The sequence below is a fragment of the Myxine glutinosa genome, chromosome 11, assembly GCF_964187855.1.
Source record: "Myxine glutinosa chromosome 11, kmMyxGlut1.1, whole genome shotgun sequence".
NCBI classification, from domain to species: Eukaryota; Metazoa; Chordata; class Myxini; order Myxiniformes; family Myxinidae; genus Myxine; species Myxine glutinosa.
In genome coordinates, this window is record NC_136271.1 from 22,569,003 (window position 1) to 22,592,616 (window position 23,614).

General features: G+C 42.8%; 1 protein-coding gene across 1 annotated transcript in view; it reads right to left on the minus strand.

The window, feature by feature from the left end:
* Nucleotides 1–23,614, minus strand: part of USE1 (unconventional SNARE in the ER 1) — a 30,664-nt gene that overhangs the window by 6,904 nt on the left and 146 nt on the right. The window contains exons 2-6 of the mRNA XM_068130313.2: nucleotides 18,156–18,205; nucleotides 14,111–14,189; nucleotides 12,767–12,919; nucleotides 6,836–6,854; nucleotides 6,683–6,710 (exon numbers count right to left, since the gene is read on the minus strand). Coding sequence (XP_067986414.1) covers nucleotides 6,683–6,710; nucleotides 6,836–6,854; nucleotides 12,767–12,919; nucleotides 14,111–14,189; nucleotides 18,156–18,205 — 329 coding nt within the window. The remainder of the gene's footprint in view (nucleotides 1–6,682; nucleotides 6,711–6,835; nucleotides 6,855–12,766; nucleotides 12,920–14,110; nucleotides 14,190–18,155; nucleotides 18,206–23,614) is intronic.

Genomic DNA, 23,614 nt, shown 5'->3' on the forward strand with positions numbered 1-23,614 from the left:
CCTGCGTTTTCATGTCTGCTGTAAATACCCGTGACTGCTCTTTTTGCTTGTGTGTGTAAATAATAATAAACCCCGTTACTCTTCTGTACCTCTTCTTCTTCTTCCTCTTCCTCTTTGCATTCGTCATCTTAATCTTTTCCACATTGAGTATCTGTGGCGCGATACGGCCAACGTTTGGGTGAATCGGGTTTAGTCGGGGAACAACTGTTCAGCCGCGGTGCCTTCGCTCGGCAAACAACATCCTTATCCGCGGACCGTAACAATATATATATATATATATATATATATATATATATATATATAATAATAATAATAATAATAATACATTTATTTTATATAGCGCTTTTCAAGAAGCCCAGAGACGCTTTGACAGATTACAAAAAAACAAGTGCAAAAAGACAAAAATCAACAGGTAAATAATCAAAGCAAAAGGAAGGAGAAGGAAAAGAGATAGTCAGGGGTTAAATGCTGTGGGTTAAATGTTGAATGCAGTGTTGAACAGGTGGGTCTTGAGTGATGTTTTGAATGTGGTGAGTGAGGAGGAGTCTCTGATGGTGTGAGGTAGTGAGTTCCAGAGGGTGGGAGAAGGCCCTGTCCCCCCAGGATCTGAATTTGGTCCGCATGGGGGGGGGGGGGGGGGGGGGTCAGGAGGTTGGTACCAGCAGAGCGGAGGTTGCGGGTGGGAGTGTGTCTGGAGAGGAGGTCAGTCAGGTAGGATGGGGCCAGGTTATGGAGGGCTTTGTAGGTCAAGAGGAGGATTTTGTACTGGATTCTCTGGGGGATGGGGAGCCAGTGAAGCTTGTAAAGGACGGGGGTGATGTGGTCACGGGTCCGGGAATGGGTGAGTAGACGGGCAGCGGAGTTCTGAATGTATTGGAGTTTATTGATTGATGTTTATCAATCATTTGATTATTTGATATCATTATTGATATCAATCATTATTGATTGATTGATGATTGATATTGAATTGATGATTGATGATGTTTATTGATGATGATTATTGAGGGTGAACCAAAGAGGAGGCTGTTGCAGTAGTCCAGACGGGAGGTGATGAAGGCGTGGCTGAGGGTTTCTGCAGCCGTGGAGGAGAGGGATGGACGGAGACGGACGATGTTTTTCAGGTGAAAGAAGGCTGTCTTTGTGATCTGTTTAGTGTATTTGAATACACTGGATATACACTTTGAATATTTGAATTTATTCAAATTTATTTTTGAATAAATGAATGAAATGAATGAATGAAATGAAATAAAATGAAAAAATGAAATAAAATGAAAAGAATTTATTTGAATTTATTTAATTTGAATATTTGAATATACACTTTAGTGTATGTATGTATATGTATGTATATATATATATATATATATATATATATATATACATACATATATATACACATATATACACATATATATATATATATATATATATATATATATATATATATATATATATATATATATATATATATATATATATATATATATATATATATATATATATATATATATACACACACACATATATACACATATATATATATATATATATATATATATATATATATATATATATATATATATATATATATATATATATATATATATACATACAGTGAAACCTTGACTTACGAGTTTAATTCGTTCTGTGACCGAGCTCGTAACTCAATTTGCTCGTTTCTCAAATTAAATTTCCCCATTAAAATGCATTGAAATGCTATTAATCCGTTCCAGCGCCAAAAACCACACCAATTTTTTTTTAAATATACAGTATAAATAAAAATATCTCGCGCTTTATATTTCACCTGTATGCAGCATACAAGTTGGCAGGATGGCCTGGACTGGAGGTACGCACACTTGACTCTAAACTGTCCAGCCTGGGTTTGAATCCCGACCCAGCTATAACCTGTCATGGGTGAATCACAGGCAGGGTGATTCATCAATGTGTGTACCGCTAAACTGGGCGCCCCGTTTGCGTCCCATTAGTTGTTGGATGTTAAGGATCTCACCGTGTTTTCCACAAAGAGAAGGCGAGCTATCGCCGGCACTCTGAACAAGTTGTGGCCTGGCATGCTCTTCTCCTCTGCCGTTATATACGTCCTCCTCGGCATCTTTTTCCAGAAGAGCCCTGTCTCGTCACAGTTGAAGATTTGCTGGGGGATGTATCGTTCGGCTTCTATCAGTTCGGCAAAAATTATAATAAAATCTTCATCTGCCTTCACATCCGAGCTTGCTGCCTCACCATGCCTGACGACGGAGTGAATGCCGGTCCTCTTCTTAAAATTATCAAACCATCCCCGACTGGCTTTGAATGACTCTTCCGATGCCTCGTCCGTTGATGTTCCCGCCGTCTGCTGCACCAAATCCCCGTAAATGTCTCGGGCCTTCTCACACATGATGCTCTCGGTCACGGTATCTCCTGCGAGCTGCTTCTCCGTCAACCACACAAACAACAACTTCTCCATCTCTTCATGGATAGAGGTCCGGAGCTTTGAAATAACCGTAACGCCCTTGGCTGGCGTTATAGCCTTTATCGACTCCTTCTGCTTCAAAATCGTACATATCGTAGAAGTACTACGATCGTACTGCCACACCAAGTCGACAACACGCACACCTCGCTCATGTTTTTCGACGATTGCGTGTTTTATATCCAAGCACATCATCCTCTTCTTCTTCTCAGTACTGCCCTTGGCACTCAATTTCTTAGGACCCATGGTTAAAACTAAGAAATTTTCCAAAATAACCATATATATATATATATATATATATATAAAACTGTGAGAAATAGTAGAAACTCCGCAGTTCGAGCAGTGCGTCTCATTTGCATTAAATAAATAATCAGGAGATTAAATCAGACGCGGACGTACAGTCACGTGAAAAAGTAAGTGCACCCCATGTATTTCAACATACAGCTATTTGATCTTCATTTCAACAATATTGATAGATAAAGGTGATATAATATAACAAATATCATGAAACATTTACATTTTGTAGTCCATTGTGTAATTTAAATAAACATAAATGCAAATTTCGTGTGTGGAAAAAGTAAGTACACCCCTACATCTACCTAAAACCAAATATACATCTACCAAATACCTAAAATTAGAATCAGGTGCACCAGCTCAGGTGCAAATGACTAGCACTAGAACATCGTTAGAGAGGATCTTGGAGGAACCTGTCTTATTTAAACCTCAGACATTTAGTTTGGTTTGCTCTGTTGTTGAAGTGTGTGGCATCGCCATGCCTAGATCAAAAGAGCTCTCTGAGGCCTTCAGAAAGAAGGTTATAGATGCCTATGAGTCTAGGAAGGGATTTAAAAAGATCTCCAAACAATTTGAAATCAATCATTCGACTGTCCGGAAGCTCATCTACAAGTGGAGAAGATTCCAAACAACTGCCAACTTGTTCAGGCCAGGCCGCCAGAGCAAGTTCAGCCCGAGAGCAGACCGCAAGATGCTGAAAGAAGTCTCGAAGAACCCCAGAATGTCATCACGGGACCTACAGGTAGCTCATGCCACTGCTGATGTCAAAGTGCACGAGTCTACCATTAGAAAGAGGCTGCACAAATTTGATCTCCATGGGAGGTGTGCCAGGAGGAAACCTTTGCTGTCCAGAAAGAGCATCAGGGCAAGACTCAAGTTTGCCAATGAACACCTAGGCAAAGACCAGCACTTCTGGAACAATGTGCTCTGGACAGATGAGTCAAAGGTGGACCTATTTGGTCACAGTACCAGTGGACATGTTTGCCGAAAAATAAAGAAAGCATTTGACAACAGGAACCTGATACCAACTGTAAAGCATGGTGGTGGAAATATTATGGTTTGGGCAGTTTTGCTGCATCAGGGCCTGGGCAGCTCACCATGATAAAATCCACTATTAATTCTTCATTGTACCAGAGGGTGCTTGAGGATAATGTGAGGCCATCTGTCGGAGAGTTGAAGCTCAACCGAAGGTGGACCTTGCAACATGACAATGACCCTAAACATACCAGTAAATCCACCAAGGAATGGCTGAAAAGAAAGAAATGGAGGGTTCTGGAATGGCCAAGTCAAAGCCCGGATCTAAATCCCATCGAGATGTTGTGGGAGGATTTGAAACGAGCTGTGCATGCACGAAACCCCTCAAACATCACACAGCTCAAAGAATTCTGCATGGAGGAGTGGGCAAAAATTTCTCCCAGTCGATGTCAGAGACTGGTAGACAGTTATAAGAAACGCCTACTTGAGGTTGTTTCTGCCAAAGGGGGCAATACCACCTATTGAGCCAAGGGTGTACTTACTTTTTCCACATGCGAAATTTGCATTTATGTTTATTTAAATGATACAATGGACTACAAAATGTAAATGTTTCATGATATTTGTTATATTATATCACCTTTATCTCTCAATATTGTTGAAATGAAGATCAAATAGCTCTATGTTGAAATATGTTGAAAAAATCAAAACTTTACATGGGGTGTACTTACTTTTTCACGTGACTGTAGCTTCAGGACGGTCGCTCTTTAATTTTCGCCAAGCTTTCGACCAACAAAGGTCTTCTTCTTAGTCGTCCCCAAGTTCAGCGGAAGTATATACATTATACAGTCACGTGAAATAGTAAGTACACCCCATGTAAAGTCTTGATTTTTTTCAACATATTTCAACATACAGCTATTTGATCTTCATTTCAACAATATTGATAGATAAAGGTGACATAATATAACAAATATCATGAAACATTTACATTTTGTCGTCCATTGTATAATTTAAATAAACATGAATGCAAATTTCGCATGTGGAAAAAGTAAGTACACCCCTACATTTATCACTACTTCAAATACCTAAAATTAGAATCAGGTGCACCAGCTCAGGTGCAAATGTTTAGAACATCGTTCGAGAGGCTCTTGGAGGAACCTGTCTTATTTAAACCTCAGGCATTTCGTTTGGTTTGCTCTTTGTTGTTGAAGTTTGTGGCGTCACCATGCCTAGATCAAAAGAGCTCTCTGAGGCCTTCAGAAAGAAGGTTATAGATGCCTACGAGTCTGGGAAGGGATTTAAAAAGATCTCCAAACAATTTGAAGTCAATCATTCGACTGTCTGGAAGATCATCTACAAGTGGAGAAGATTCCAAACAACTGCCAACTTGTTCAGGCCAGGCCGCCCCAGCAAGTTCAGCCCGAGAGCAGACCGCAAGATGCTGAAAGAAGTCTCTAAGAACCCCCAGAATGTCATCACGGGACCTACAGGTAGCTCTTGCCACTGTTGATGTCAAAGTGCACGAGTCTACCATTAGAAAGAGGCTGCACAAATTCGATCTACATGGGAGGTGTGCCAGGAGGAAACCTTTGCTGTCCAGAAAGAACATCAGGGCAAGACTAAAGTTTGCCAATGAACACCAAGGCAAAGACCAGCACTTCTGGAACAATGTGCTCTGGACAGTTGAGTCAAAGGTAGAGCTATTTCGCCACAGTACCAGAAGACATGTTTGGTGAAAACCAAAGACAGCATTTGACCACAAGAACCTGATACCAACTGTAAAGCATGGTGGTGGAAATATTATGGTTTGGGGCAGCTTTGCTGCATCAGGGCCTGGGCAGCTCACCATTACAGAATCCCCTCTGAATTCTTCATTGTACCAAAGGGTGCTTGAGGATAATGTGAGGCCATCTGTCGGAAAGTTGAAGCTCAACCGAAGGTGGACCTTGCAACATGACAATGACCCGAAACATACCAGTAAATCCACCAAGGAATGGCTGAAAAGAAAGAAATGGAGGGTTCTGGAATGGCCACGTGAAAGCCCGGATCTAAATCCCATCGAGATGTTGTGGGGGGATTTGAAATGAGCTGTGCATGCAAGAAACCCCTCAAACATCGCACAGCTGAAAGAATTCTGCATGGAGGAGTGGGCAAAAATTTCTCCCAGTCGATGTCAGAGACTGGTAGACAGTTATAAGAAACGCCTACTTGAGGTTGTTTCTGCCAAAGGGGGCAATACCACCTATTAGAGCCAAGGGTGTACTTACTTTTTCCACATGCGAAATTTGCATTTATGTTTATTTAAATTATACAATGGACTACAAAATGTAAATGTTTCATGATATTTGTTATATTATATCACCTTTATCTCTCAATATTTTTGAAATGAAGATCAAATAGCTGTATGTTGAAATATGTTGAAAAAGTCAAAACTTTACATGGGGTGTACTTACTTTTTCACGTGACTGTATAAATATATAAATTAATATATATAAAGGCTTCATAACGCTTTTTAAGTTTGAAGGCTTTATAACGTTTTAAATATAATATACAAGATATACAAATGAATAAATAATATCAAGTACTCCGTCAATTAAAAAAAGAAAGAAACTGTATCTGAGAGAGAAAGGACATCGGCCCGATCAACATCAGCATTGAAAGGGGAGGTATAGAGGGAGAGGGGGAGTGGAGGGAGAGAGAGAGGGAGAAAGGAGAGGAATGACTACCATGTCTTCTACAAATGTATTACTACAATTTAGTAAAAATCCTGCACAAAAGGGTCAAGGGTGGTCTTTGACCTGCAATGAACTGAAAACATGCTGGTTTCTGATTTTATGGCAATTGTATAATATAATCATTCAATAATGTCAAGCTAAAGTGGTGAATATGACACCACAAAACCTGCAGGCAAACAGAACAAAAAGCCAATACGACTTGCCCAATAATACTCACTTGCGCCGCCGTAGATCAGAATCACCACCTAAAATAAATTTATTGGAAAAAGAAAAGGAAGGTGGCAGTCTAAAATTCAAAGTGATGAGGCCAAATTACAGATGAAATAAATTACTAACCTTTAAGCAGTGATGAGGTGCTGGTAAAACTTACCGGTAATATCTGAAGAATCCTGAAAAAGAAAGAAAAGGTAAACGGTTTGGATAACGTTTGGCCTGCAGGAAGCCTTTACAAACAATTTTAAAACTTTCACGCTCTTTTAGCTCTTTCACGAGCCTCGATTCAGTATACAAAAAAAAAAAAAAAAAAAAAATTTGGGAACTAGCAGGAGTACCCCTGGGGGAGGGGGAGGGAGAGGGAGAGGAAGCAGGAGTGGGAGGGGTGAGGAAGTGTGGGGGGAGTCGAAGGGGGAGGGGATAGGGGGGTGAAGGGAGGGGGAGGGGAAAGATATACTACATATACATCTTCTTGGGGGGGGGGGGGTTGACAGGCCCCTCCATTTTGGGGGAGGGGGAGAGGGAAGGAGGAAAAAATTACCTGTGCAAAGACTGCTTCATAACATCAGTGTTGCACAGGTAAAAAAGGAAATTGTAATACCCTCTGCTACCATCACCAAGTGGCGCTACACACGGTACACATTTACATAGAGAATTTACGCCCCTCTCCCGGTCCCCCACACCTCCCGAATGAGGCCGCGGCCACATAGCCGATGTTACCCCCCAGACAAAGTTGTATTTGTATTTGTACCCCGATTAAGGTATCTACGCATTTATAGCTGGAGTACCCGGCATTGCTCAAGCGAAAAAGAAACATTAACATATTTGAAATGAGGGCAAATAGAATGGAAAAGCAATTACATCCAAATCAGAATCCATCACAAATGTCAAATCATCATTTTATCTTTTTGTTGAATATATGCTGCTGAATGTACCGTTCATCACGTTTCTGAGTTAAGTATGCTGACGTTCAGGAAGAAAAGGAAGCCTTACCACCAACTTCAACCGCTTCCAGAATTGTTTTATTTGTTTTCATATGTCTGGTGATCGTTTTGTATTTATTTATGCGAATGTGTAGTTGTGTATAACTGTCATTAATCAAAAAGGTTTAGGCACTATAGAGCGATTTTTATAAAATCCCCAAAAATGAACGTTTTTTTTTTGTTTTTTTTTTGCCTAAAACACTCCCAGGCATTCACTGATGAACCTCTGAAAGTTTGACAAAGATCCGTTCAGCCATCTCTGAGAAAAATGGCGACACAGACCAACGGCTCTCTTATATAGTAGATTAATTGGGAAATGAACAGCACAAGTGTAATGTGATTATATATCGACAGCACATCGACAGGGCTGTCCACACTTTCTCAAATACCTGTACACTGAATAAAAAGTACATGTATGAAGACCTTCAAGGCTGGAGGGGGCCTCCTCGAGCCCCAAGCAGTCTTCCCACTAGACTGACTAGAGGTATCTAGATGCTCTCTTGTGAATTCTCAACAATGTAAGGCAACAAAATACAGTACATGTTTCAAGCCTTAGATATTTATGAGTACAATTTCACAAATATTGTGGTACATGGCCATTAAATGCAAATCGCTTCACTCAATAAAGTACGAATCACTGTCAGAATCGTTCATGCTATTATATTACTTTCTTGAGTTATTTTAGTGAGTTTTCTTTTTTTACACGTTCATCAATTTCCAATGTAGTCACCAAAACACCGTGACTCCTTCTACACCACAATTAATGGTGATGAAGTCATGGACCACTTGATTTATTGAAGAGGTTATTTTTCTCAATTTCTAATTTGTATTATTCATATACACCAATACCCCGTTGAAAGCTGATTTGACATTAAGCTCTTGGCTTTAGTTTTTTTCTTTAATTCTATCAAGCAAAAAATGAATGCGGGGAAAAATGCAAAGCTGTTTTTAGAGGAAGTTGACAACGATAATGTTGAAGAGGTATTGCTGTCTAATGGGGAAAGCTTAGGCAATGAGGAACGACAGGAACTGGAAGAGGAGCGTGTTCACGAGAAAAGCAACCTAACAAATGCTATTGTGAGTGAAGGCATTGCCAAGATCACCGAGACACTTGAGCTCTTTTCTGAGAACGACCCTAACTTGGACTGCAGCGGCCCAGTCAAGAGAAATGTTCTGAACAACATCTCCGACTACAGAGAAATGCTCTGAGAAAAGAAGAAGTGAGTGAGGCAGTCAACTCTGGATGCATTCTTTAAGAAGCAATCTCCAGCTTCTAAGGCAGAGGATGCACAGCTTGACAGCTGCTATAGAGGACGATTCACAAATTGAACAAGGAGAAAAATACATAAAATGTCACAGCCCTCGTAATTTTAGTAATTTTGCTGTATGGAGTTAAAGGCCGCCAGTCGGCCATCTTTGGTCGGATTACAAAACAAAATCGGTCCATGCATGTCCGAGAAATGGATGAGGACACGTTTAAGTAACAAAATGGCCACCGGTCGGCCATCTTGGACATGATCTCCAAACAAAATGACGTGCATATGCAAGCCATTGTTCATTAACTGTGTGCCAAGTTGGAACAACATCGGTAAATGCATGACCGAGAAATGGTTGAGGACGTGTTCAATATCTGGATTTCTTTACAACTAAAATTTCCCCAGTTTACAAGTCGGTCATCTTTGATCAGATCGCAAAATAAAGTGAGTTGCACACGTATGCCATAATGTCCTGTGCTTGTGCCAAGTTTGGTAAATGTAAATATATTTGTTTAAAATCTTCATTTTTTTTTTTTACTGTGAAAATTCAAGTCGAGAAAAAAGATGTTACATAATGCCCAGATGCTTGGCTCTGGTAGTAGTACTACAGCAAAGACATGTGAATGTTAAAATTTATTTTTTATTTTCTAAGTAACTTCTGTTTTTCGAGTACAACTACATTTAGTAAGTACAACTACATTTTTCGAGAAAGTGCTAATTGAAAGGACAGTTGAATCAGGATGTACTAATTTATTCAAAATTTACACTGACTATACATACCTGTAGGGAACACAGAACTGAAAATACATAGAATGCGGCGCATTGCCATTCACAACACACAGACCGTAGTGTAGCTACCGGGCAACATCTGAGTTGGCACTCGATGCTGGACGAAGGCGATTTCCATTTTTTCACCTTTTGTGCAATTGTTTTTCCAAAAGTAATCTTATCATCGAAACTATAACACTTTCCTTTATCCTTTCCTTTTCACAATAAAGTTTGAGAACAAATATTGTTCATTTGGGAGCGTGAAGAACTTGGGCCATTTTAATGAAAATTACGAAGATTAAGTCTGCCTTGTTTCGTTTCACTATTATTTTTTTTGGCCAAAATTGAAAACATGAATTTATCTGTCGTTTTTTATTTTGTACCAAAATGATGCCAACCAAAGTGATTAAATATACAAGAACAACAACAACAGGCATTTTAAGGCCATTTTCTCTGCTAGAGCGGGGGTTAGCCTTGCGGGCCCCATGACAATCTTCTCCATTTTGCCCTATTTTTTGCATCTCCTTGTTAACCCCCTTGCCCGCATTTCTTCTTCCACCACCTTTAGCCAAGTCTTTCTCGGTCTTCCCCGTCCTCCACTTCCATCTACATTCATTTCCATCACTCTTCTCAACCAGTCACTTTCATCCTTCCTCAACACATGACCAAACCATCTCAACCTATTTCTCTTCACAGCATCAATCACAGGCTCTATTCCCATCATCTTTCGCAATTCATCATTTGTCTTCCTCTCTCAACAATACTCCGCACATCCACTGAACCATTCGCATTTCCACCCTTTCCAGCCTTCGTTGCTGGAGTATAACGTGATCAAATATAACAAACTTTATTATGTACTGTATGCCCAAATTGTTGGCAGAGTGAGCAGCCGAGGGAATGTACATGTCTGCTGCAGGGAGGGTGATTAAATCAATGTGTGTTGTGTCATCCCTCAGATGGACGTTAAACTAGACGTCCCATCGCACACTCGCCTCCAAGCCGTTTATCCTGGGTTTCAATTCTGACCCAGCTAAAACCATCTGCCCAGTGTTTCACAGGCATGGCGATTAATCAATGTGTGTGCCATCCCGTGGATGCACGTTAAACTGGACGTCTCGTCGCATGTTCTCCTCTAACCTGTCTAGCTATCGCCAGCACCTGCCGGTTCGTGAAAGACAGGTCAAAAACTTCCATCGGCCGAACCAACGAGAAGGATTAATGGTGGCCGTTAACATAAATACACTCGTTAATCCTCCCATATGAAATCCAGTCATTAATCCTCGCTACATAAACTGTAGTTTAAACGGTGGTTTAATCCTCGCTACATAAACTGTTATAAACCAATTTCCGACATAGAAACAAATCAACTTACAAACAGGGTTCATGTGATGAAAGCCAAATTAAAAGCTGCGATACTGCAGTGGTATTTTAGAGTAAATTTACACTATTCCTCTTTATCAACATATAAAAATACATGTGAAATGCCTTTCCACAACCCTCCCGTAACCGATTGGAGCAGTTTATTGCCGCACAAAATGCTATTTTAACATTTGTTTGGCTTTTTCAATCTGGGACGGGTTCAAAACAATATGGATCCATGACGCGAGTCAGCCAAATAAGACTAACCAAGATGGCGCCGGTCACGTAGCCTTGAGCTCACAGCAGTTACACTTTTCATGGGTTATGACTTATGAGCATTCTATGTATGGTATTTTCAGTTCAGTGGTAGGGAGTGGCAAAGGGGGCAATCTTTAAATAGGAGGTGGCAATCCCTACTTGGAACATTTCTATGCACACCCCGAGTACAACCATGAAGTTTCAACTCATTTCTTCCCAACAATCAAACAGACACACGTTTCAACGCAATCCCTCAACATCTACGATGACTAAAGTTTTCATTATACTACAACACAGAGAATTGGCCTTTTTTAGAATTATATGTACAACTTCCGGGAGGGTTTTTTTTTTTTTGACGATAACATCCACTTTTCAAGTTATTCTGTCTTGTGGTGCAGGTATGATAATTCACCAACTTCTTTTGACAATTCTCCATTTTATCATAAAAGCAAAAATCTAAGTTGCAAAAAGACATCCAAATTTACCAGAATGTTTTCAAGCACACCGATAATATAACCAACACTTTTCAACTTATTTTGTAGAAGCCTGGTGTTCACTTGACAGGTAAGTTGGCTGGCTTAAGATCCTCGGGTCTTGAGTTGAAGCCCCTGTCGTGCGGTTCAAATAACACCAGGCGGGTCAACCCAGCCGGTCATCCTTCCGAGGTCGGCAAAATGAGTACCACCCGACTAGTAATATAGGGCATTGCATCAGCGGCACAGCCACGCCCACAGGAAGTGATGCAGTCAACAACCACAGGCTGCATATGAACCACCAACCAACTTATTTCATCCAGCGGTTTAGGAGTATAAAAGAAAAGCATGCATGTAAGTTGGCTAAGTAGTTTTCAATTCTGTAAGGTTTTCATACAGAGAAGGGTGATACTGTAAACCACTGGGACTTGTAATATGCTCTCCCCCAGAGAACGGCGCCACATGGTACACATTTACATAGAGAATTTGCATCGTCACCAACCCAATAACGATGAATTTGTTTTAACACCGAAAGTCATCCCGGGCACAAAACCACCTGGTTTTTACCTTGGGGAAAAAAAGCATTCCGCTAAACTAATTTGCCGAGCGCGTTTTAACGTGTTCGTCACACACCCAACCTGTCCACAAACTTTCGTCCAAATCCGTCCATACCTTTTTGAGATATCCTGCTCACAGACAAACAAACAAACAAACAAACAGGGGTGAATACATCACACATCTGTCCACCTTCGGTGGCGGAGGTAATTAATATGCAATCTGATATTGCAATAAATCGGGAGCAGTGGTATGTCAATATGCTACTTTGTAGTAGTTCATTAAATTGCAGTTACAAAACAGTAAAATATAATGTTTTTCCTTAATATACAAAAATAGCCGGCTGTACTGCTTTAAATAGGTGTACGTATACCGCTGGCCTTTATGGAGGGCCGAGCAGGCAGGTGCAACAAATGATCAATATGCACGAACATACCTCTCCAAACAGCTCGGAGCGCATCTCGGCACCAAACCGAGACGTTGCCTGCAAGTACGCCGTTTTGCTGGCAGGCGTGCTTTCCAGAGATGAGGTGGGCGTGCGGCCTGGTGCCAGGAATTGTCCGGCAAGGGCTTTTTCTGCGGCTGATGGCTGTTGGAAGTGCAACTATATTACAGCATGCTTTGGTCCCATATTTAACACAGCAACAGTAAATCACATATTTCTTAGCAAATTCAATATATATGTATACTAGTTGAAGTACTCTGTGGTCGGCCGGGGAGCGGGAATGGGGAAGGGGTAAGGAAGGAGAAGGGAGGGGTGGGGTGGGGAAGGAGAGGGGAAGGGAGAGCTATACTGCATACATACACATCATGTGGGGGAGAGGGGGCTCTGATGCATCTTTCGAGGAGGGCTTTGTCAGGCCCCTCCATTTTTTTTTTGGGAGGGGAGAAGAAGGGGATGACGACAAATTTACCCGTGCGAAGAGTCCTGCTACCTCAACGTTGGCAAGGTAAAAAAGGAAATTGGAATTCACTCCACCACCGCTATGTTACGCTACATTTATAAGAGTACAGAAGGTCAGCTTTTATTTCTTGCCAGTTGTATGCACACGTTTTACCATTGTAGAACAATAGCACTTTTTATGTTCAGTCACCCCATTTTAGGTAAATAATATATAAAAAAATTTTTTATTTTTTTTATTTTAGGTAAATGCCCCATTTTAGGTAAATAACCACCTTTAGAGGCCATTTTTCCCCACAAAGCGGGGGTTGGCCTTTTTCGGGAACCGTGGTTGTTGTTTTTTGGTCCCCTTTTTGAAGCAATGTTTTACGGCCGGATGCCCTTCCTGCCGCCAACCCTTTGTCGCCTTTTACGACAAGCAGGGAATTACCAGTGAACTGGTTCTCAATTTGCCGACCTCGGAAGGATGACAGGCTGAGTCAACCCCCCTGGCGTTAATTCAGCGATCGACCGGGATTCGAACCCAGGATCCTAGGATCCTAAGCCGGCACCCTAGCCGCTAGCCCAACACCAGGGACTAGGTAAATGTTAGGACAAATTTTTCCATTCATCTCATGCTCTCTAATTGTAGCTTGTACATGACTCACATGCAGGACAAAGACATTAGACATTAGCTTTTATAAATTGGTGTACGTTAATATTAATTACATGGATGTTAATAGACAATGGACAAATGCATAGAGTACAAGGGATTTTAACCTGGGTTTGAGCATCGTGAGCCATTGGTTCAGGTGAGAATGTCAAACAGGCAGACGCAATTTGAATGTGACAGATGATACAAACATTGGCAATTTCTTGCAACTACGCAAAACAACTCACCAACTTCTCTGCCTCCAACAACCGTTTCAAAAACTCCACTTTACGTGCATATTCTGTGAACACCTCTGGAGCAGGCTTGCTGTATCAAAGGCACACAAATGCATGTACGCAGCTCAATGGGTAAAACATTCCTGTCATGATAGTCTCAATTACTCGATCACTCGATTTATGCAAGAAATGTCAACAGTTGTTGCTGACATTTCGTAATGACAGATCATTAAAACCAGGCCAGTTTTCTTCTTGCCTGCTCCCATGACATTGCCAGAGGTATTTTCTGTTTTAATTGGTTAGTTCTAAGTTTAGAGAGTTTTCACCTTTCATTGCCAGCTTGTAAACCTCAAACATCAATCATACCAAGCGGTGTGTAATATTTCATGCACGCTGGGATTAGTAAAGATTTCTGAAGCTGCCATAGGAAATAAGAAGATGCACAAGCAATGTGTGGTACACTCATATGAACAAAGTTGCATAGCATTCATTTTAAGAATTAAAATGCCGGATCTGAAAACTGCATTTATGTATGATTTATGTTTCCAATTTTTTTTCTAAATTCCGTTTTGTAGTATCGATGGATGGAAAAAGGAGGATTTATTTGTGCACTTGAATTGGCAAAAATACAATCTTCCTCAAGTGTACAACAACAACAACAACAACAACAACAACAACAACAACATGCATTTTAAAGGCCATTTTCCCTGCTAGAGCGGGGGTTAGCCTTGCAGTCCCCATGACAATCTTCTCCATTTTGCCCTATTTTCTGCATCTCTCCTTCTTAACCCCCTTGCCCGCATTTCTTCTTCCACCATCTTTAGCCAAGTCTTTCTCGGTCTTCCCCGTCCTCTACTTCCTTCTACATTCATTTCCATCACTCTTCTCAACCAGTCACTTTCATCCTTCCTCAACACTTGACCAAACCATCTCAACCTGTTCCTCTTCACAGCATCAATCACAGGCTCTATTCCCATCATCTTTCGCAATTCATCATTTGTCTTCCTCTCTCTCAACGATACTCCACACATCCACCGAACCATTCGCATTTCCACCCTTTCCAGCCTTCGTTGCTGCTCTACGTTCATTACCCATGTCTCGCTCCCATAAATCATAACACTTCTCACACATGCATCATACACCTTTCCCTTCAGCTTCAACGACACTCCCCTCCTCATCAGCACGCCACTCAGTTCCCGAAACTTCTTCCATACACATCTCCAAAATATGTGTCAACAACAATACAACACAACACAACAAGTGTCCGCACCTAAAATCCTTCACAGTGCCCCTGAACGGCATATGTTATCAGTATGGCAAAAATGCAGGTAAAATTGAAAATACGATTACAGCCTGGTGTTGGCTTAATGGTTAAGGTGGCTGGCTTGAGATGTTAGGGTCCCGAGATCGAGCCCCTGTCATGCCATGCTGTTGAATTAACACCAGTTAGGTTGACTCAGTCTGTCATCCTTCCAAGGTTGGCAAAATGAGTGCTAGCTGTCTGGTAATAGAGATCATTGCATCAGCAACACAGCTGAACCCCCAGAAAGTGATGCAGCCAGCAGCCGCAGGTTTCATATGAATCACCAGTATGATTACAATGTCCATGTATCCTCATGTACAAAGGAAGTCCACAAATGCAGCAATATGTACACTGACAAACACTGGGGGGTTGGAGGGCTTCATGTTTTTCATAATATTTTCTGTATTTCAACAATGGATGAAGGTCCTCAATGTCAGACATGAGATCAGGTCAGTCTCTCTAGACATATCTCAAGCTTTTGATAGACTGGCATACCACCCTGCTCGCCAATCTCTCTGCCTGCAGCATTCAGAGCCAACCACACTCTTGGGTTACTGTCTTCATCCACTCTCATGGCCAACGTGCGAACGGAATACTTTCATCTCCTCTCCCTGTCAAGGTTGGAGTGTCCCAAGGCAGCGTTCTATGACCCACTCCGATTCATAATCTTCATTAACAATCTCTTGGACTCTCTGGAAAAATCCCCTTTATCTATTTGCTGATGACTCTACCCTCTGCCGTGACACCCCTCGTTCTTCGAACAGAAGGCTGCAGCCTCTTCCTTCTCTTCAAAAACCTTACAAAACCACAAGCTGGTCAAACACTTGGAATACATCCTTCAATCTTGATAAAATTCAGTCACTCTATCTATTGGATCTCACTCTCAGCCATGATCTTTCTTGAGCAAACCATATTACAAAGCTGGCCTCCAACGTCAGTCGCTGACTGGGCATCCTCCACCGTGCAAAGTCCTTCCTTGGCACATCCAAACTCTTATCCATCTGCAGCGTGGAGTACTGCTCTCCGCTTTGGGCTGGCTTCCCTACCTCACACCTTGCTCAGAACCGTGAAAACTGAGGCCTTCAAGATCGTTGGAATCTGTTGCGATGAAGCCGAGTCTATGGCCTATCACTTTTGGTGGTCTGCCGTATTCTGCGGGGGTCTCTCTGTCTTCTTCCACCTCTTTTCTGGTCGTGTACCCTATCTGCCCTCTCTGTGCTTTTGCACTGCCTGCATGCACGCGGTCCACAAACAATCCCCTTCTGGTGAAACTCCCAAAATCAAGGATCCCTGGTCACCTCTGATTCACCTGTTCACCTGTTCACCTGTTCTTCACGATTTGTTCATCTTTTTCCTCACCTGTGGAACTAATTTCCACATTCTCTTCAATCTTGTGCTTCCCTCGAATCTTCAATACAGGTGTTCACCTCCATCTAAAATCTCTACCCCTATTAAACTCTCCCCTCCCCACCCAAGATTTTTCCTTCATGAGAGTTTGCTTCTGTATCCATCTTATTCGCCCCCTGCATTCTCCCTTACCCCTCATCCATTGTTGTCCGTCTCCATCTATTTTGTCCTTCGGCCTTGCTATTGGCATTTACCCCTCTCTTTCTGCTGTAACTTTCTGTGTTCTATTGCGTCCTGATCTGTTCTGTGTTCTAGCTTTTCCACGAGCCTCGACTCTGTATACATATATACTGACATGTATACTTGACTCTGTATACTGACAATGTTAGTCTACCGTTAAAAGTTTTTCCCAAGTTGCACATATGCGCATGTGATGATCGTCATTTTGTTTTCACCAGTAATCGTATTTTCAGGAAATATTTTCAACAAAGTTCAGCAACTTTCAAATAAAATTTCACTTTGAATGGGCTCTCTGGAGATAGGTGGATGGAATTTCATACAGTAGTTAGTGTCAGCAATTGAGATCGAGATTCACAGCAATGCTCATCTGAAGCAGCTGTGATTGACGTGAGCGGAGCGTTGTCTGTGCTCATGCTCCAGGTATAGACAGTAATCCTTGTGCATCGTATTGAGGGGTTTTTTTTCTTTCTTTGTACTGTTTTATTATTTTTATTCTGTGGGAATCAAGTCAGTGCAACCACAGAAGCAGTAGCGCCTCCACATGGGCGACAAGCACAGACAATAGAGGAGAGATGCATACATCAGGACTGAGCCAATAACAGCCGTTGCAGGAGCGAACACCGGGGGGACCAAAGAGATTAAAGTACGAGAGAATGGCCAAAATGAGAGATGGGTGAAGATCAGAGAAGGGCAAGCAACAATTGGAGTTCACTGCAGATCGAACGAGGTGTGGATCGCGACAACACATTCCAGGCCTGGACCACTCGAGTGCCAGCTGGGTTGGAAGGCCTGCCAGGCGGACCAGAGCATGGGTGCAATGGCCTGAGAACGAGCTGCAGGGCGCTCACATTTCATGATTTAATTGCCCACCGAAAGACCACGCTGCACCCCACAGACGCGACAGTCTCCTATACCCGTCGTCTTGCGTCCCCTGAACAAGTCTGGCATGGTGTTTAAGATTAGATTAAGTAAGCATGTCACTTTCAGATGGACTAATTCAGTTTTTCGATTTGTTATTCAAAAAAAAACAGAAAAAACAAAAAACAAGAAAAACAAAAAACATTTTAACATATGTGTCCCATACATGTTCATCCAGTACTTCAATAGTAGAAGATTGCACATAACTGTACATTGCTACAAGCAAAACAAATCACAAATCAAAGTTACCTGGAATGCTTCTTAAGTTGGGCAAGTTGGTTTTCCAGTGCCTCTACATACTAATGATAGAATGGGAGGGAGAGAAAGCAAAATGTTAGCTATGAATAGATTTTACTTGAATAACAACTTTATTCATTCATTATTTTCATATGAGATGCAGTAATATAATACCTGAGTTGTCCAAAGCCTCTAATGAAGAGATTTGAGTACCAATAAAATTGCATCCAATTAAAAGCATCCAATGCAGCACCTGAAGGAAGAATGTAACTTTGGAGCATACTGCCCTCCAGAGGGGACGTCAAGCTGCTGCCCGACAGAGGGGACGTCAAACTGCTGCCCTACAGAGCGGACGTCGAGCTCCTGTCCCACAGAGGGGACGTCAAGCTGCTGCCCCACAGAGCGGACGTCAAGCTGCTGCCCCACAGAGCGGACGTCAAGCTGCTGCCCCACAGAGCGGACGTCAAGCTGCTGCCCCACAGAGCGGACGTCAAGCTGCTGCCCCACAGAGCGGACGTCAAGCTGCTGCCCCACAGAGCGGATGTCAAGCTGCTGCCCCACAGAGCGGACGTCAAGCTGCTGCCCCACAGAGCGGACGTCAAGCTGCTGCCCCACAGAGGGGACGTCGAGCTGCTGCCCCACAGAGCGGACGTCGAGCTGCTGCCCCACAGAGCGGACGTCGAGCTGCTGCCCCACAGAGCGGACGTCGAGCTGCTGCCCCACAGAGCGGACGTCGAGCTGCTGCCCTACAGAGCGGACGTCGAGCTGCTGCCCTACAGAGGGGACGTCAAGCTGCTGCCCTACAGAGCGGACGTCAAGCTGCTGCCCTACAGAGCGGACGTCAAGCTGCTGCCCTCCAGAGGGGACGTCGAGCTGCTGCCCTCCAGATGGGACGTCGAGCTGCTGTCCCACAGAGGGGACGTCGAGCTGCTGCCCTCCAGAGGGGACGTCAAGCTGCTGCCCTTCAGATAGGACGTCAAGCTGCTGCCCTCCAGAGGGGATGTCAAGCTGCTGCCCTCCAGAGGGGACGTCAAGCTGCTGCCCTCCAGAGGGGACGTCAAGCTGCTGCCCTCCAGAGGGGACGTCAAGCTGCTGCCCTCCAGAGGGGACGTCAAGCTGCTGCCCTCCAGAGGGGACGTCAAGCTGCTGCCCTCCAGAGGGGACGTCAAGCTGCTGCCCTACAGAGGGGACGTCAAGCTGCTGCCCTCCAGATGGGACGTCAAGCTGCTGCCCTACAGAGCAGACGTCGAGCTGCTGCCCTACAGAGGGGACGTCAAGTTGCTGCCCTCCAGAGCGGACGTCAAGCTGCTGCCCTTCAGATGGGACGTCAAGCTGCTGTCCCACAGAGGGGACGTTGAGCTCCGGTCCTACAGAGGGGACGTCACTAAAGTGGAGTTAATTTTTTTTCTGTTTCGATCGCTATGACTGACTAAGTCCCCACTAGCATAAACCGGGGGTCAATTAAAAAAAAAAACTACACATTTCTGGCACCAGCACTCCAACCCCAATGTTGATTGCATATACAAAGTGGCACAAGTATCGATTAAGAGTACGAATTGCAACTACCGGTAAGTTTTTGATAATATCTGAACAAGCAAGATGAACATGCAGAATCATTGATATGTAGAGACTTGACAGTTATTGACAAAAGTAATAGTACCTAGAACGGCAATCAGTACAGCGCATACCTCCGCCAGGCTGAACAGTTCGTTTTGTATCCGACTGATAGGCCGATCTGCATCCTACCTTAACCAAAATCTAATCAGCTTGATCTCGTTACCTAACCAACACATCCGCCTTTTTTGCCATAACTCGTCCACAAACTTTTGAGAAATCGTTCTATAACTGTTTTTTGGCCTCACCGCTCAATGGTGAAGAACCACATTAAAAAAAAAATCCTATCCGGATTCGGATCTTCAAGGAAACAGAATCAACAAGTTTCGTCCAAATCCGTCCACAACTTTTTGAGATATCCTGCTATGTATCGTTTTTGTCCCAATCTCCCAATGGTGAATAATCACTTTAAAAATTCTACTTGCCGGATCCGAATCTGGATCTTTACCAAAATCTAATCATTTCGTCCTTGTCACATACGCTACCCCTCTGCCAAATTTCGTCCGAATCCGTCCACAACTTTTTGAGATATCTTGTTCACAAACAAACAAATAGGCAGACAGGGGTGAAAACAAAACCTCCATCCACCTTCGGTGGCGGAGGTAATCATGTGATCCCTGTTATCTCTTTCAGTTTGATTCAGTCTCTTGTGTCTTGAACTTATATGCCTCACCATAAGCCACAACTTCTCCTGGGCCATCAAACATCAAAGCTGGCCTCCAAAACAGCTGCAAATTGGGCATCCTCCATAATTCCAATTATTTATTGGGAAATCAGAGCAACTCTCAGCCTACTTTCGAGGCCTTACTCCATTGCTCATTGGAGTATTGCTCATCCACTGTGGACTGGTGGATGGAGGTTATGTTTTCACCCCTGTCTGTCTGCTTGTTTGTGTCTGTCTGTCTGTCTGTGAACAGTATATTTCAAAATGTTGTGGGCAGATGCAGACTAAATTTTGTGGAGATGTTGGTTATGTGACAAGGACGAAATGATTAGATGTTGGTGAAGATCCGGATAAGAGGATTTTTAGAATTGATTCTTCACCATTGAGTGATAGGGCTAAAACCGATACATAGTACGATATCTCAAAAAGTTATGGAAGAATTCGGAGTAAACCTTGTGAACAGGTTGTGTGTGTGGTGACAACGACGAATTGATTCGATATTGGTGAAGATTTTTTTAAAATTCAAGTGATTCTTCACCATTGAGTGATATATAGCATGATAAAACAATATATAAAAGGGCCAAAATCGATATATAAATAAATATATATGAATGATCGTTTTAAGGCCATTTCCCCCGCTAGAGCGGGGGTTAGCCTTGCGGGCCCCATGACAATCATGGTTCCCTGTTTGAGGCAATGTTTTTATGGCCGGATGCCCTTCCTGGCGCCAACCCTTGGTCGCCTCTTACGATGCGCAGGGATACGGTGTACCTATTCTAAATCGGGGTACACACCGTGATCATTCATCCCAACAAGCTGGTACTCAATTTGCCGACCTCGGAAGGATGACAGGCTGAGTCAACCCCCCTGGCGTTAATTCAGCGATCGACCAGGATTCGAACCCAGGATCCTTGGATCCCAAGCAGGCACCCTAACCGCTAAGCCAACACCAGGCTTAAAAGGGCCAAAATCGATATATAGCATGATATTTCAAAAGGTTATGGATGACTTATGTCAAAACTAGGTGGATGAGTTGATTAGGCGACAACAAGCCGATTCAATTTTGGTTCAAGCCCGAATCCTGATCTGGCCTAGCAGTGGGATAAAAATTAAAAAAACCACCTTTAGAGGCCATTTTTCCCCGCAAGCGGGGGTTGGCCTTTTTCGGGAACCGTGGTAGTTGTTGTTTTTCGGTCCCCTTTTTGAAGCAATGTTTTACGGCCGGATGCCCTTCCTGACGCCAACCCTTTTTGCCGCCTTTAACGACAAGCAGGGAATTACCAGTGAACTGGTACTCAATTAGCCGACCTCGGAAGGATGACAGGCTGAGTCAACCTCCCTGGCGTTTTAAACATATTAGTGGGATACAAAACATAAACCGTTCAGCCTCGTGGAGGTATGCGCTCTTCCGAATGCTGTTCTAGTTTATTTTGTAATTAGAATGCCATGCCGTGGAAGGACATACTGAGCTGTTCTATACACCTTAACATGGTGTGCATTTAAAACATGGGAATTCTTCCGGGTTATTTGTAGTCAATTCGTCCAATCAACTCAGGAGACAATTTCAGTGCATCACATTCCACATCAGAATGCTCCAGTAGAACTCCACATAAAACATGCCTCATATGCACGCGTGCGCACTCATGTTACCACCATCAGCACCTGCAATCTTTTCTACCCATATTAACCCATCTGAACCTTCCCCTTTTACTTATAGGTGGCTGTTTTCTCTCTCTCCCCCCTTTACTTGTTCACTCATTCAATTGTAACTCCACCATCACCTCCATTTTTCATGAGCCTCGATCTTGCATCCGAAAAAAAGATTCGACTGTGGCCCATATCAAATACAAAAACGTTTTACTCATTCGCTGGAGACGCTTTCTCATTTCATCGTCCATTGTTTTTCAGCAAACAAGTGGAAATGCCCTTCAAAATGACGTGCGGTTCTCCGTTAATATGAGCAATAAACGCGGGCATTGTCTTTTTAAAGGTCCTGTCATCACAATATCGGGCATGGTGTTGGTTTCATGGTTAAGGTGGTTGCGTTAAGATCTTAGGGTCTTGAGATCTTAGGGTCTTGAGTTCTTGAGATCTCAGGGTCTTGAGGTTTTTTTTGTATGCAGGATCAAGGCTCGTGAAGGAGCTAACATTTATCACACAAAAAATCAAAACAGACACAAAGTATATAATAAGGGGAGCGGTAGACAATATGGGGAGAGAAGGGGAAGCACACAAACACAACATTTGAGAGCAGGGACATCGAGAGATCTGTGGGAGGGAGAGGGCTTGGGGGGAGGAGGCAAGGGAAAGGGGGGGGGGGGGGATGGGTGAAGTATAAAACACAAGGACACCAAGGAATTCCAGGAAAAAAGTTGGTATTTCAAAAAAGTGGATCTCGGGTGAAATTAGCAGGGGTAGAAAAGATCAAGGTTTTGGATGGGGGAGGATAAGAGATGGTGGTGAACAACTGTTTTCAAGACCTGGAGGGAGGAGTGGGATTGATGAGAGTGAGGGAGTTTGTTCCAGAGGTGGGAGAAAAGAGGAATGAAGGAGTGAAGGTGAGCAGAGAGTCTTGATTTTGGCAGTTTAACCATAAGAGGGTTGCAGGTGGATCTTGTGCGACCTGTAGTTCTTGAGATCTTAGGGTCTTGAATTATTGAGATCTTAGGGTCTTGAGTTCTTGAGACCTTAGGGTCTTGAGTTCTTGAGACCTTAGGGTCTTGAGCTCTTGAGATCTTGTGGTCTTGAGTTCTTGAGATCTTAGGGTCTTGAGTTCTTGAGACCTTAGGGTCTTGAGTTCTTGAGATCTTGAGTTCTTGAGATCTTGAGATCTTGAGTTTGAGCTCCTGTCGTGCCGTTGAATAACATCAAGTGGGTTGACTCAGCCTGTCATCTGAAATCTGTCAATCTTCCGAGGTCGGAAAAATGAGTGCCAGCTTACTGGAGCAGGGGCACTGCATCAGCGACACAGCGGCACTCCCATAAATGATGCACCCAGCAGCTACAGGCCACATACAAAACAGCAACATCACAAAACCATAACGAAAAGTTATTTGTCGATTCAACACAAGTTCTTCATCATTTTAGACTATTCGTACATTTATTTATTTTATTTATTGATAATGATATTATGTGCCTACATGATTAAAATTAAGTCGATAATTCTTTTTTTTTATTTATTAGGATTTGTTAT